Source organism: Engraulis encrasicolus, chromosome 16 (assembly GCF_034702125.1).
Source record: "Engraulis encrasicolus isolate BLACKSEA-1 chromosome 16, IST_EnEncr_1.0, whole genome shotgun sequence".
In the NCBI taxonomy this organism is placed as follows: domain Eukaryota; kingdom Metazoa; phylum Chordata; class Actinopteri; order Clupeiformes; family Engraulidae; genus Engraulis; species Engraulis encrasicolus.
In genome coordinates this window covers 18,302,845-18,314,926 of record NC_085872.1, presented here as the reverse complement: position 1 = coordinate 18,314,926, position 12,082 = coordinate 18,302,845, and the positions used below count along the sequence as shown (strand labels likewise).

Here is a 12,082-nt window from a genome sequence, read left to right as displayed (position 1 = left end):
GGTCATGAAAAAAAGTTAATCTAGAGCCCTGTTTGTCTGTAAGGCAACAGCATAGTGTATGGCAGACATGCATCCAGGTGCTTCATACATGGTGCCATGCGAGTGATTACCACGGCTTGAGCTGTTGTTATGGTTGCTGAGTGACCCTGCATTGCCCTCCTGCAAATAATTTACGGGCAGGCCCTTTACAAAGAAACACCAGCCTAGATAATGTATTGTTTATATTTGGTAACTACCACCAGTGGTCTACCACACTGTTCTGAATAGTGTCACTGTAGCAGCCGCCTAAAGCAAGAAAAAAATCAACTATCTCTCCTGCTGATTTGTGTAGGTAAGATATCATAAGATTTTTGTAGGGGTTTGTATCTGGAGACCTTTTGAAGTCTGTACTTTCTGGAGAATGCTAAAAGATGATCTCAGACTTAAAGCCATGTACCAATAACATATTATGTAAGAAAAAGAATATGAAGAGAGTCTGCCAGGGACCATTCATCATAACTATTCTAAAATATGTAGCTAGGTTTTGGAACAGAAATCCATTTCTACAGTTTCTACAGTTGTAAGGGACATTTACTATGTGTTCTTTCTTTTATGTGACATTCAAAACAAGATTGAAAAGGAGAGGTTTGATGGTTATGCAAGTTTATGGTGAAAGGTTTTGTAACAGAAATCCATTTCTACAGTTTCTACAGTTGTAAGGGACATTTACTATGTGTTCTTTCTTTTATGTGACATTCAAAACAAGATTGAAAAGGAGAGGTTTGATGATTATGCAAGTTTATGGTGAAAAGATGTCGTTAGAAAGATCCTCATTCGACTTAATCTTCAGAAGTATGAGCGGGTTGCAGGTGGTAAAAAAAAGGAAATTTCGGATTGTGAATGGTAGCTATAGTCAATATAAATTAAGATTTTTGTGTTTAAACTGTATTGTTAAGTAGACCTACGTATATTAATACTGGGGTGAACTCTCGTCAGGTGTTCGTCACTACTTGGGGATATTTGTATTTGTATGTTTGAAGAAGGCAGACAGCTGAAATGACACTTCATTCAATAAAACATGGAGCAAAATGTGCAACATTTTTTAAAAATGATTTTGATTGATGTCAGGACTGTTACTGCCTTTGTTTATTGCTGGTGCATACTAAGATGAGAGCACCTGGCAGCCAACGGGGAAATTCCCTGAGATTTGAAGGGCAGGCTTGCCGCTTTCACAACAACCTGTGAGGTAAAACTTAGAAGTTACGTACCTCACAAGATATAAATGCTTGTAAATGTGAAGACAAATGACTAAATATTGGTGAAAGCATGCTTAGGAAGACATAAACTTAAACAATAAATGTATCAGCAGTGTTTATAACAAGTATAAAGGTGATAGTAATGCTTTCTTTTTTAGTTTCTTTGTGGTAGATCATGTTTACCTGCTCTACATAGCACATGGCCTGTATGCCTATACTATACATGGGTTCTACATTTTTGTTTTCCCCTGACTGCGCGAAACTAGCTGCACACAACTCAACCTCTGATTGTTGGAAACTGCTGTTGGTCAAAAAATTAGTGTTGATAAATACGTTGAACCCATGTATAAGTAAAATATTCTGCTAGTTAAACCATAACTGATGAATATGTGATTCTGTTGGTTTTGTAGGAGATGTCAACCTTGAGCTCCCAGACTCTGCCCCTCTCCCAGGAGACATTAGCCCAGTTCAACCATGACCACCAAGCATCGGAGGGTCCTCAGCGCCTTCGCAGGGCATCCATCTCAACCCGCCGGAGCTCTCGTGACCACTCCAAAGACCCTGCCCCTCTCCGACTCCCAGCCCTACTTCTCAGGAGGGTCTCTTCCGATGCCTCCCACCTCAGTCCTGCCGTCAGCTACCCAGCCTCTCCCTTTGCTCGGCGAGACTCCACGTTCTTCGGCAAGCGTTTCTCGGTTGGGGCCTGGCCACACGCTGGACGTGTTAGTTTCTCAGGTCTCCTTCTGCCTCAGCCTGTGCAAGAGGTGGGTCAAGAGAACACCTACAGAATGGGACCTGATGATCGAGGGAATACTTTCAGTTCTGGGCGCACAACACAAAGTATCCAGGCCACTCTGAATACTTATTTAGATGGTGCATGCTACAATGCAAGCTCGTGCAGCCATCTCAGCCAAATCCTGGCCGATCTGATACGAAGCAAAGTCAAAGACACGTGCCCTCCGCGGTACAAGCTTGTCTGCCAAGTGGTGATAGGCCAGGCGGGAGACCAGAGTCTCACCGTGGCCAGTCGAAGCTTATTAGACTCCACCAGAGATGACTTTGCTGCAGCAACATTCCAGAATGAGTCTCTTTTCACGGTGGCCATCGTCTATGGAACATACTATGAGTGAGGAATCCACAGCAAGGAAACAATTTGTTGAATTTCCAGTTTCACTTAGCCCAGTTGACATGTTACAGCAAGAGCTTTTATAGTCTTAGTTTTAAGACAAGAGAGAAGTAATTATTTGAAAAATTGCCATTTTTATTTTAGTCCACTTAAGGTCAATGAACATACTGCATTCTTCAAAACATGGCGACACCATACATTTACACAAATAAATAAAAAAGTACAAATAATTATAATAAATAGGAATTATATATGATATGATACACAAAAAATAAAGTTTTGTCTATAAGGGCAATGGCTTTCACAATATTGGGATTCTTAATACAATACTTGTTAGTTCTAGGACATATATAGTACACTCAGGCTCACAGTTTTGCAGAGTATTACCACAGATGGAGGACAAACAGTATATCAAGCAGGAGGTACAAGATATATGTGCACCATTCTGAAATGACTGATATTACTGGGTCATTATTCTTGTGAACAGCCAACAGCTTATGTCAGGCAATGTAGTGCTTGTTCATTTTAAAATCAAATCATAAACAAAAGGAAATTAAATTAGTGATAACATAATTTGCTGTACTTGACACTTGTCCTTAAAATGTTTTAAATAAAACGTTTGGCACCTACAGGACTCCATTCACCAGTGTAAAAAAATAAAAGCCAAGCCTGCATTGATAGTTTCGATTCGGCCTCTATATACACACACAAACACAATATATACATATTGGATGACAAAAAAAACAAAAAACAAACAAAAAAACAGTGCACCAAAGTCCATAGGGGCCAGATACTGGCCAAAAGCAGGAGGAGTCTTCACATTGCGGTGGAAAGTCTCCCACCTTGAGGTCTGAGGGTTGCTCCAAGGAGAAGCTGACAGCAGCAACGAGTGGCACGGAGACAGAGTAGTTGAACGACCACCCTGTTAACTAGGCGAGGAGGCAGCGGTAGTGATGATTTAGCTTCCCCTGTGATGCTGCAGGAGCTGAATCACATAGCGTATCCTGTGACGAAGTTCTGCTGAGCATCCTCGATCACTGAGAACGTCGACTGAAAAGGTGCGCGATACACGCTCTCGGTTGATGTATGTTAGTATGTAAGAGGAGTCCGCGGCTTTGCAAAGGATGAGTTTTGTGTGGTCTGTGTAGAAATTCACCTGGAAAAAAAGAAAGTAGACAAAATGAGTTGCTGAGCTGTTTCAAGAACTGTCTGGGTTGTTAAGCTCTTTCAACAATCTCCTCATTTTCAGGCCCAAAAATGCTTAGTATTGCAAAACATATTCAAGACATCAAGACAAACAAAAGAAATACCTGCACAGTGCCGTTATTGAAGAACATGACAAGTGCGTGGTCCGTCTTCACCCATTGCAGCAGGACAGGGGACTCAGAGGGGGGAGGCAGGTCCTCATCTGGCACATCACCACCCTGGAAGGAGAGAGAGAGAGGCGAGGGGAATCCTTCAATTACTCCAGCAAGAAACACACGACCGACCATAATCAAAAAATACAGCAGGCGGAAGATCTAAGCATCACAGCGCAAGGATATGGAGGCTTAAACAAACAGATTATTCTTTTTAGTTTTTTTTTAAAAAAGGGAGAGTCACAAACCTCCATCAAGTTTTGCTCCATGTAGTTGGCGATCAACTCCACAATCTGCTTCTGACTCTGCAGCCGCTCTGGAAGGGCGTCAGCTTGGAACTTAAAGTGCAAATTATTTCCCAAAGAGTAGTGGATGACCCTGAGAGGGAGACAAAAAGAGGCAAAATGTTAGGCCATGGGAAATTAATTAAAAAGTTGAATTTGTATTTGAATATGACACAAGCAGTCGTCATGGTTGATTGGAGGGACGAATGTCCACTATGGAGTTGGAGAACTCTCAATGTAAATGTGAGACGAACATCACAAAACGTCTACTGAAGATAAAGATTCTCTCCACACAACAGATCAAAAATTGGGATGTTGGGCATTTTGGGTAACCTGCAACTACTGGTAATGCTTTCCAAATTGGTTCCAGAGCAAGTAGATCTGACAACAATTGCTATATTATTCCTTTGTCTTCAGTTGTCAGTATGCTCAGTTAACAAAGCAACTGCCATCTGACCCTTAACAGTATACAGTACATCAGCAAAATCAAAATATTTAAAGCCAATCGATTCTGCAACATCTATGTTGCCATCTAGATGGAAAATGTATTGCTCCAATATTCAGGTCAACAAGATTTGTCAACCAGCTAAACATAAATAAATCTAAAAGCATTATTGTGTGAAACACAACCTTAGGCAAAGAGACTTACTTTCTCTGTTCACATAAACTCAGATGGGTCCCATCATTAAACAGAACTCCAATGTTCTGATTTGAGAGCTGGTAGCCAAATCCATATTTGTTGGAGTAGTCCACCCATTTGGTAACCCAGATGAAGGGTTTGGGTTTTTGGATGCACATTGGGTTTCTCGAAGCTAAAATGAAAATGAACACGTCAATTACAGTAAAAAATTGTTTTTGATCTTCACAATATGACTTGCATATACACACCAGGGGTGCTGTTCTCGAAACCAAAGTTGCTAACTATAAACTACTCAAGTTGCTAACTGCTAACAACTTCGCTTTCGAGAAATGCACCCCAGGTCAGCTAAGTGATTATTATACAATGTGGTATACAGACCTGCAGGCATGAGGGCCAAACAGTTGTTGAGAACATTCACAGCGGACCTGGCCACACCAGCAGACGTGGTAGTGTCTTCCAAAGCTAAGGGACGAAAAGAACAAAAGACTCCCTTCAGCCACAACTCACAAATGCTTGAAGAATCTAAACAATGCAAGGCAGCCAAATGAGTAGTTACTGTGCAATGTCAATATGTCTGTTGAACACGCAAATCTAAGAAAGAAGGAGGCCGTTTTCAAAATGCCCAAGCAATGCAGTTTGCCAAAAAATGTTATTGTACCAACACCAGTAACACCGGTCAATTTAAAACCAAAAATCCGGTATCTCCATTTACAAAAGACCCCACACATCTTTTAAAAGTTGAAAGCACATAGGTGGGCGACTAGTGTGCGTCCTTACTTCTGCTGTCTATGGTGCTCTTTGAGGATGGAGATGAAGACTTCCTGGACTCCTCTTCAGCTTGCACATCAAAGGGGTCCGAGCTAGCCAAGGCACCCGTGGGTGACGTAGCCTGACAACACAGAAAGTGAAAACAAGACAAAATGAGTGATTTATGTGCTACAAAAAACATGAATTGGTTATTATTTATAATACAATATTATTATAATAACATGAAAATATAATATAATAATTATTTAGTAGAGTTGGTCAAATTCTATACTCAAATAGGCCATTACAGCCATGAAAGTCTCAAGATTTAGCCTGCCTGTGTATCAAAATAGAGACAGGCTTCCCCTTCACCTGGCTGTGTGAAGGCTCTTAGTATTTGTGTCTTTTGTTGGCGAAGCCATTAACTGCACTGTCCTTATAGATCATTAGGTTAAGAATTCAATTTGTTCAGCACTATGCTATTCTTAGACTTTCAGCACAATTCACACACACACACACACACACACACACACACACACACACACACACACACACACACACACACACACACACACACACACACACAGACAGACAGACAGACAGACAGACAGACAGACAGACAGACAGACAGACAGACAGACAGACACACACACACACACACACACACACACACACACACACACACACACAAAGACTCAGCAGATCTGGCACTTGCTTTAATAGTGGAGGGCATTCAAATGAAACTGACTAAAATTGAGATACTTCAAAAGGATTTTGCAGTGATTATTATTATGCCGTTCACACGATTCTGCTCTCTGGCGATGAGGTTGGCGAGAGACCAAATTTCTTAGATCTACAATCACCACATCTTACAGTACCCTACAAGTTATTGCTTTCACTCCCCTCTGCCAGTAACCACAGGCATTCAGAAGAATGTATAGAATTTGCACTGTAGGGAGGGAGAAGTAATAGCTTACCTCTTGTGCGCCCACCACCTTGCAGCTCATCTGTCGGCTGACTGAACACTTCACAATGCCCGACACCAGTTTGGAGATGTCATCCTTCTCTTCCACGGGACACTTTTCCACTACAGGGGAACACAGGAACAGTCAGTGGAACAGTCAGAACAATACAGTGGAAAGTACCAGGAAGAAACGTTGACAACAACAACAATAATGACCAAAACCAACCTTTAGATTTCTTTCTGCCAAACAGGGTCTTTGCCACCTTGGTGAACAGCTTCCTGGCCGGGGTGGGGTGATTAAACTCTGGTACCATGACACAGCTGCTGGGAGGCAACGTGTCTGGTGTGAAGCCCTGAACAGGGAGAACAAAGACATAAAATCACATGGTGAATACTTGAGAAGGTTACAGCCACACACCCCAAGTGTCCCTGTGCTGAAGTAAGACGGCATTTAAGCTATGACAGTCACCTTGAAATAGTCGTGGGAAAGGATCTGGTCCAAGGTGAGGCGGTCAGCAGGGTTCTTCTGCAGAATGGAGGAGATCAACTTCTGAGCCGCAGGCAGTAGGGTGGGAGGGAGGGTATAGCGTACGTCCTTTATGCATTTGTATGTCTCTTTCAAGTCCAACGTTTCAAAAGGTGGATTCCCACACAGCAATGTGTATCTGTCCAGAAAAAAAGGATTTTAATAACCCACATGGCAGTTACAGAAATTACCACATACTAATTTGAATCAATTCCCATATGCTGAGAGGATCTTCAGAAGCCAGTGATATACAGTATAATGGCATGGTAAACTTACATGACACAGCCCAGAGACCACACGTCTGATTCAGTCCCATGCCCCTGTCTATTCAGCACTTCCGGTGCAAGGTAATTGGGTGTTCCACATATGGTCCTGAAAACATTGTGGGGGAAAAAAAAATAATATTCCGAAATTAAGGAATGTTATTACCACCGCCACCCAGATATGGGTACACCAGCAATTAAATAATAATGACAGGAGAACTCACTTTCTCTTCTGGTCACCAGTCTCCAGTTTAGTTGCCAGCCCAAAGTCTCCTAATCTCAATTCCATACTCTCACTCACGAAGAAGTTACCTGCAAAATTAGCTGACGTCATTCAACTGCATCATTGGCCATTCCAAACGCAGATGAACATGAAAAGACACCTGGGCACATGCAGCCCCCACTCCCAGAAGATAACGGGCCACCTACCGAGTTTGAGATCTCTGTGAAGGATGCCCTTGTTGTGGAGATATTTCAGTCCAGAGATGATCTGCTTCAGGTAATAACGCACCTCAGGGTCGGTCAAAGTGTGCCTCGCTTTCCATATGTGTGCAAGGGACTGAAGAGGAAAAGAAGAAGGGGATCCATATAAGGGTTCTGCTGTACTGTAACTCAGCAGGACGAACGCAACAATTAGTCTACTGTAGGGCCCAAGGGCCGACACATACCTTTCTACTGCATAATTCCATGAAGATGTAGATGTTTTCAGCATCTTCAAAATGGTGCGAGAATTTCACAACGTGCTTGTGTTGCAAAGTTCTGTGGAGCTCGATTTCATTCATTACCTGTTGGGGACAGAGAGTAGCCTTTAATACATCGCAATGGCATATAAAATACTCCTCATCTCAACGGCCACAGGTATGCCACTTGCTTTACCTTTCCTCGCTGATGGGGCTTGATCACTCTGCTTTGTGGTATAACCTTCACAGCATACGTTTTCTCTGTGGCCACGTCTGTCATTTCGTAGCATCGCGCAAAACCACCCTTGGAACAAAACAAAAAAACATACATTAATCACAATCTGATTGATGACATACAAATGTAAGATCACATCTGCGGGCTTTGGGCGTACCCCAAAAGGCGTATACAGTTAATGGCCTTTATGATTTTAAACGTTGACAATCTGTCCTATACAACAAATAACGCGTCAGCCATGAGAACAATCCATGAGCGCTTTGCGTAAAATCAGGATTTACTGGCATCCGCATTTTAACCAGATCGGTTTCATAGCGTCGCAGCCAGAGATGCTTGAACCAGGCAACAGCGACAAGCGCAAGACAGAAATACATTGATAATTTGATCCAGATGCGTCTCAATGTTGAACAACTATCAATTCAACGACGCCTGAGACACAGGGTGGCAAGTCGACACACCATATGTCGCCCAATGGAAATGGAACGGGATGGCATATAGGATACAGTCCAAATCAGTGTGCGTAAAGGTGATGAAACCATTGGGAGAGGCACATTACAGTAAAACTTAGGTTAGTCATATCCTCAATGCGGTCATTAGCGGACACCTGGTCCCAAATTCTACGTGGCGCACACGTTCCTAGTGATTGTAGGCAATGTCGACATCATCACTATAATTTCCACACATGTTGAACAAAGGATGAAACAATAGCGAGCCAAAGGAAGCCGGGTAAATGATTTGCTACCTTTCCCAGGATCTTTCCTTTTTGATATGACCTCTTCCCTTCCACATCAACCACCACCTCTGGCGTCGTCTCCGTTTTAGTCCGATTTGGTTTGGATGGCATTTGAGGGGTTGGAAGTGTCCGCTCGGATGGTTTATATACGCCCAACTCCGTAGCCATCATTGGGGCAGAAAGACGTTGTACCGCAGTGAATCCAGTACAATCCATCCACAGGAATATATCCAAATCCAAAGCAGTGCCCCCTCAGAAGTAGCCGGGTCCGTCCGCTCTATCTTGACTGCTGAGAGTTACTTAGGCATGCTCGGGCAGGGAATTCCTGAAGTAGTGTATATTGGCCAACCGATGGTGACGTCAGGATTGCAGGGGTGGTGCCTGAGACAAGAAAGCCACTAGGTTTGCTTGAAGTGCTTTCAATCTGTCAGCAATCAAAGCAACTAATTTCATCCAGAAAGTGAATGGACTGAGAGGATCATCCAATCAATATATGTTTGTGTGTTTTCAGTAGCCTACCCATGGTTTTAGTAGTAGGCTATTATAGGTGTTTGGTAATCTGGCTTCAGTAATAACAATCCACACACTGTTCCAGCCATTCATTAATACATTATTACACTATCATTCACGGCACCAGTTAGTGAATTTACTTGTTTTAAGTGTACAACCAGGGCATAGAAATAGGTGATTTCTTTGATTAACTGGTGCATTGAGGGCTGAAACAAAGTGAGTAGGATTGTAGCCTCTTCTGATTCCAGATCACCTAACACAGGTAGTAGGCTTGTGACCAAGCATCACAACTAGGCCTATGCTTCTCATTGCAACTATGTGGCACATTCACAAGTTTGATATTTTAATGATTATTCACTAAGTAACAGACTATATTTAGCGATATTTAATATTAGTGTGGGTTACACTTTATTTTAATGGTTCACTATTAGGCCACAGGGTCTGCCACATTAGGGGTGTAATAACCTGAGTAACAATATTTAACACAATGAAACAACATGAACCAAGTTTGTACTTACATTTAGGGTTGGGGTTGGTAGGCCTACATATTACACTTGTATTAGGCCTACATAGTATCAAATATTGTTACACTGGCCATTACACTAATGTGGTAGATTCACTATAGCCTAATAGTGAACCATTAGAATAAAGTGTTACCTCACTTTGTAACTGGAAATGCGGTCACAGAGAAGATCTATAACTATAATTTCCTCTGTCATAATGAATAGAAACGTATAGTGTGAATGGACAGCATACGTTCTGGAAGTAGACTAAAAATGACATTTTCTACAGCCTCAGAGGATACATCTTTGGGCATCTGAGTAGGCTAATTGCTAATATTGGAATACAATATCCTGTTGGAACTGCAAAAATTCCAGCCGGATCACTCAAAGAAAATGTTTTGGTTTTGGGTTTCTTTTCTGAACTGAGTTATATCAATGTTTTAAATTATTACACTGTATACATTGCCTATATACATGTAAATATAAGTAGGCCTACTGTATCTCTCCCCTTTTTTATTGGTGTGTGTGTGCATGCGCAGGCATTATAGGCCTTTTCAACACTGTCATTGCTTAATTGCAGTATGTTCATTTTGAAGAGTTTGGTTTTAGAGCCCCCTGGTGGTGGATTTCATGTTTGTTTGAACATAGGATGCCAGGGCACAGGGGCCAACAGAGGAATGCAAAATTAAATTAGGCCTTATTGATCTTGATAACTGTCACACCATGTCATCATGTCAAAAGCCTACACTGTCAGTTGCAGTTTTTGTGTTAGTCGTCTTTTTTCATTCTTTTTCCTCACTTGTAATGTGCAACATGCCTCTTGTTTGGCGGGATTTTGTTGTTAAACTGACAGATTTAAATACCAATGGCATTTAAAGTCGTTTGATGAATTAAGTGAATGTGTGAAATGATAAAATGCCCCTCAAAATGTAGTTGAAAACAGAAGTTTACATATGTATAAAGACACACAAACCCCAAATTCTCTGACTTAAAATCAGATCATACCTGTCCAGTTAAAGGTAATTCAGACTCATTTCCAAAGACCAAAATTATTTACACATCAAAGATTAAGGAGAGAAAGAATTTCACAATGTTTCAGTACTTTCAAAGTCAAAAGTTTACATACACGTTTTGGTTATCCTTCTACAGGCTTTTATTCATATTTGGCAGTAATTTTAACTCATTCCTCCAGACAGAACTGGTGCCCTGCCTATTTGAAGTTTAAGATCATAATAGGACAAAAATAGACAAATAATAATCAATTCAACCATGATTTTACTATATACATGGTCGTAGTAGCATAATTCTATGGCAGCCTCTTGCACGGGGAAACCTTGTTTGGGTGAATGGCACCATGAAGAGAAGACTATGATAGAATATTGAAAGAGACCATGCAAAAATATGCCCATAGATTAAGCTAAGATCTTCGTTGAATCTTTCAATGAGATAACATGTACATCCACATTAGTCCAAATGTTCTTCAAGGATACTAAAACCATAATCATTTAGTTGTTCAGACCTCCATCCTTCAGATATTCTTTGAGGAGTGCAAAAAATCAAAGTCCATGCTCAACAGCCATGCAATGTGTACCAGCTAAACAGTTTGAAATGAGGAAATGGGCCAACCTAGTGTTATGGGGGCAGGCTGTCCCTGTGTGGATTCCAAAAAGCAGACTTCCATCCTCTCTTGCTCACTTGCCTGCTTGTGACCTCATGGTGATGTCACTGACGACAGAAAATTAATTCAATATCTTGCAAAAGCACAATTCTAATGTCATTTTCTCATTTGCAATTGGGACGGTGAATGAAAAACAGTTCCTCAAAAGTTGTTGAGACTAGGCTGACAGCTGGGAAATTTTGTTTTCTCCACAGAGGCGGGGCTAGGAGGTAGGGCGAGGCCCCAAGCACAAGTGAAGGACGGGATTATGCATATTGGAATGCAGACCCTGTGTTTTTTTCAAGGTCAGAATGAAGTCTAGACACTTTTGTTGAAGGAGATTCTACAGTTAAACATGTTATTTTACTTCGTCATTTATATTTTGAGGACATTTTAAAATAATTGATGTATTTACTTAAGACACTTAGCCTCGCTTAACTCAAAAAACCCTGATTAGATTAGATATTACAAAAAGTGACACTAAATGTGTGGTCACTACTTTTAAGATGACTACTCCATTTTCCTACCAAAGTTCACACTAACACACACCAAACCTGTACTGATAAAATGATTGTTTTGAAACTTTCACAACCTCACAAAAATTAAAGACAGAAAAGACAA

The 12,082-nt window shown here is 41.3% G+C and overlaps 2 protein-coding genes across 3 annotated transcripts; one reads left to right on the top strand and one right to left on the bottom strand.

The window, feature by feature from the left end:
* The first annotated feature begins 286 nt into the window (after positions 1 to 286).
* Positions 287 to 2,384, top strand: LOC134465314 (dynein light chain Tctex-type 4). The gene is made up of 2 exons (XM_063218929.1): positions 287 to 327; positions 1,646 to 2,384. Exon 2 carries the CDS (start codon positions 1,649 to 1,651, stop codon positions 2,363 to 2,365), a length of 717 nt encoding a protein of 238 aa, XP_063074999.1. The 5' UTR covers positions 287 to 327; positions 1,646 to 1,648; the 3' UTR covers positions 2,366 to 2,384.
* Positions 2,385 to 2,505: 121 nt separating this feature from the next.
* On the bottom strand, positions 2,506 to 9,091 carry plk3 (polo-like kinase 3 (Drosophila)). 2 transcript variants are annotated; one of them, XM_063218926.1, is made up of 15 exons: positions 8,801 to 9,091; positions 8,020 to 8,127; positions 7,812 to 7,928; positions 7,573 to 7,702; positions 7,368 to 7,455; positions 7,157 to 7,252; positions 6,824 to 7,019; positions 6,581 to 6,707; positions 6,368 to 6,477; positions 5,421 to 5,532; positions 5,022 to 5,105; positions 4,653 to 4,815; positions 3,968 to 4,097; positions 3,672 to 3,785; positions 2,509 to 3,517 (listed from the first exon to the last, which is right to left on the bottom strand). In XM_063218926.1, the coding sequence occupies exons 1-15, from the start codon at positions 9,005 to 9,007 to the stop codon at positions 3,320 to 3,322; spliced, it is 1,980 nt and encodes a 659-aa protein (XP_063074996.1). In that variant the 5' UTR covers positions 9,008 to 9,091; the 3' UTR covers positions 2,509 to 3,319. The 2 variants fall into 2 exon arrangements, with proteins under 2 accessions (XP_063074997.1, XP_063074996.1); XM_063218927.1 differs by lacking the exon at positions 7,157 to 7,252 and having other exon boundaries at positions 2,506 to 3,517.
* Positions 9,092 to 12,082: the final 2,991 nt, after the last annotated feature.

Excerpts from the sequence above, each read along its gene's own strand:
- LOC134465314 (XM_063218929.1), top strand. The coding sequence starts at position 1,649 with ATGTCAACCTTGAGCTCCCAGACTCTGCCCCTCTCCCAGGAGACATTA.
- plk3 (XM_063218926.1), bottom strand. The coding sequence starts at position 9,007 with ATGGATTGTACTGGATTCACTGCGGTACAACGTCTTTCTGCCCCAATG. Across the intron at positions 7,929-8,019 it reads AGCCCCATCAGCGAGGAAAG|GTAATGAATGAAATCGAGCT; the intron begins GTAAAGCAAGTG and ends TGTCCCCAACAG. Across the intron at positions 7,020-7,156 it reads TGGTCTCTGGGCTGTGTCAT|ATACACATTGCTGTGTGGGA; the intron begins GTAAGTTTACCA and ends TTTTCTGGACAG.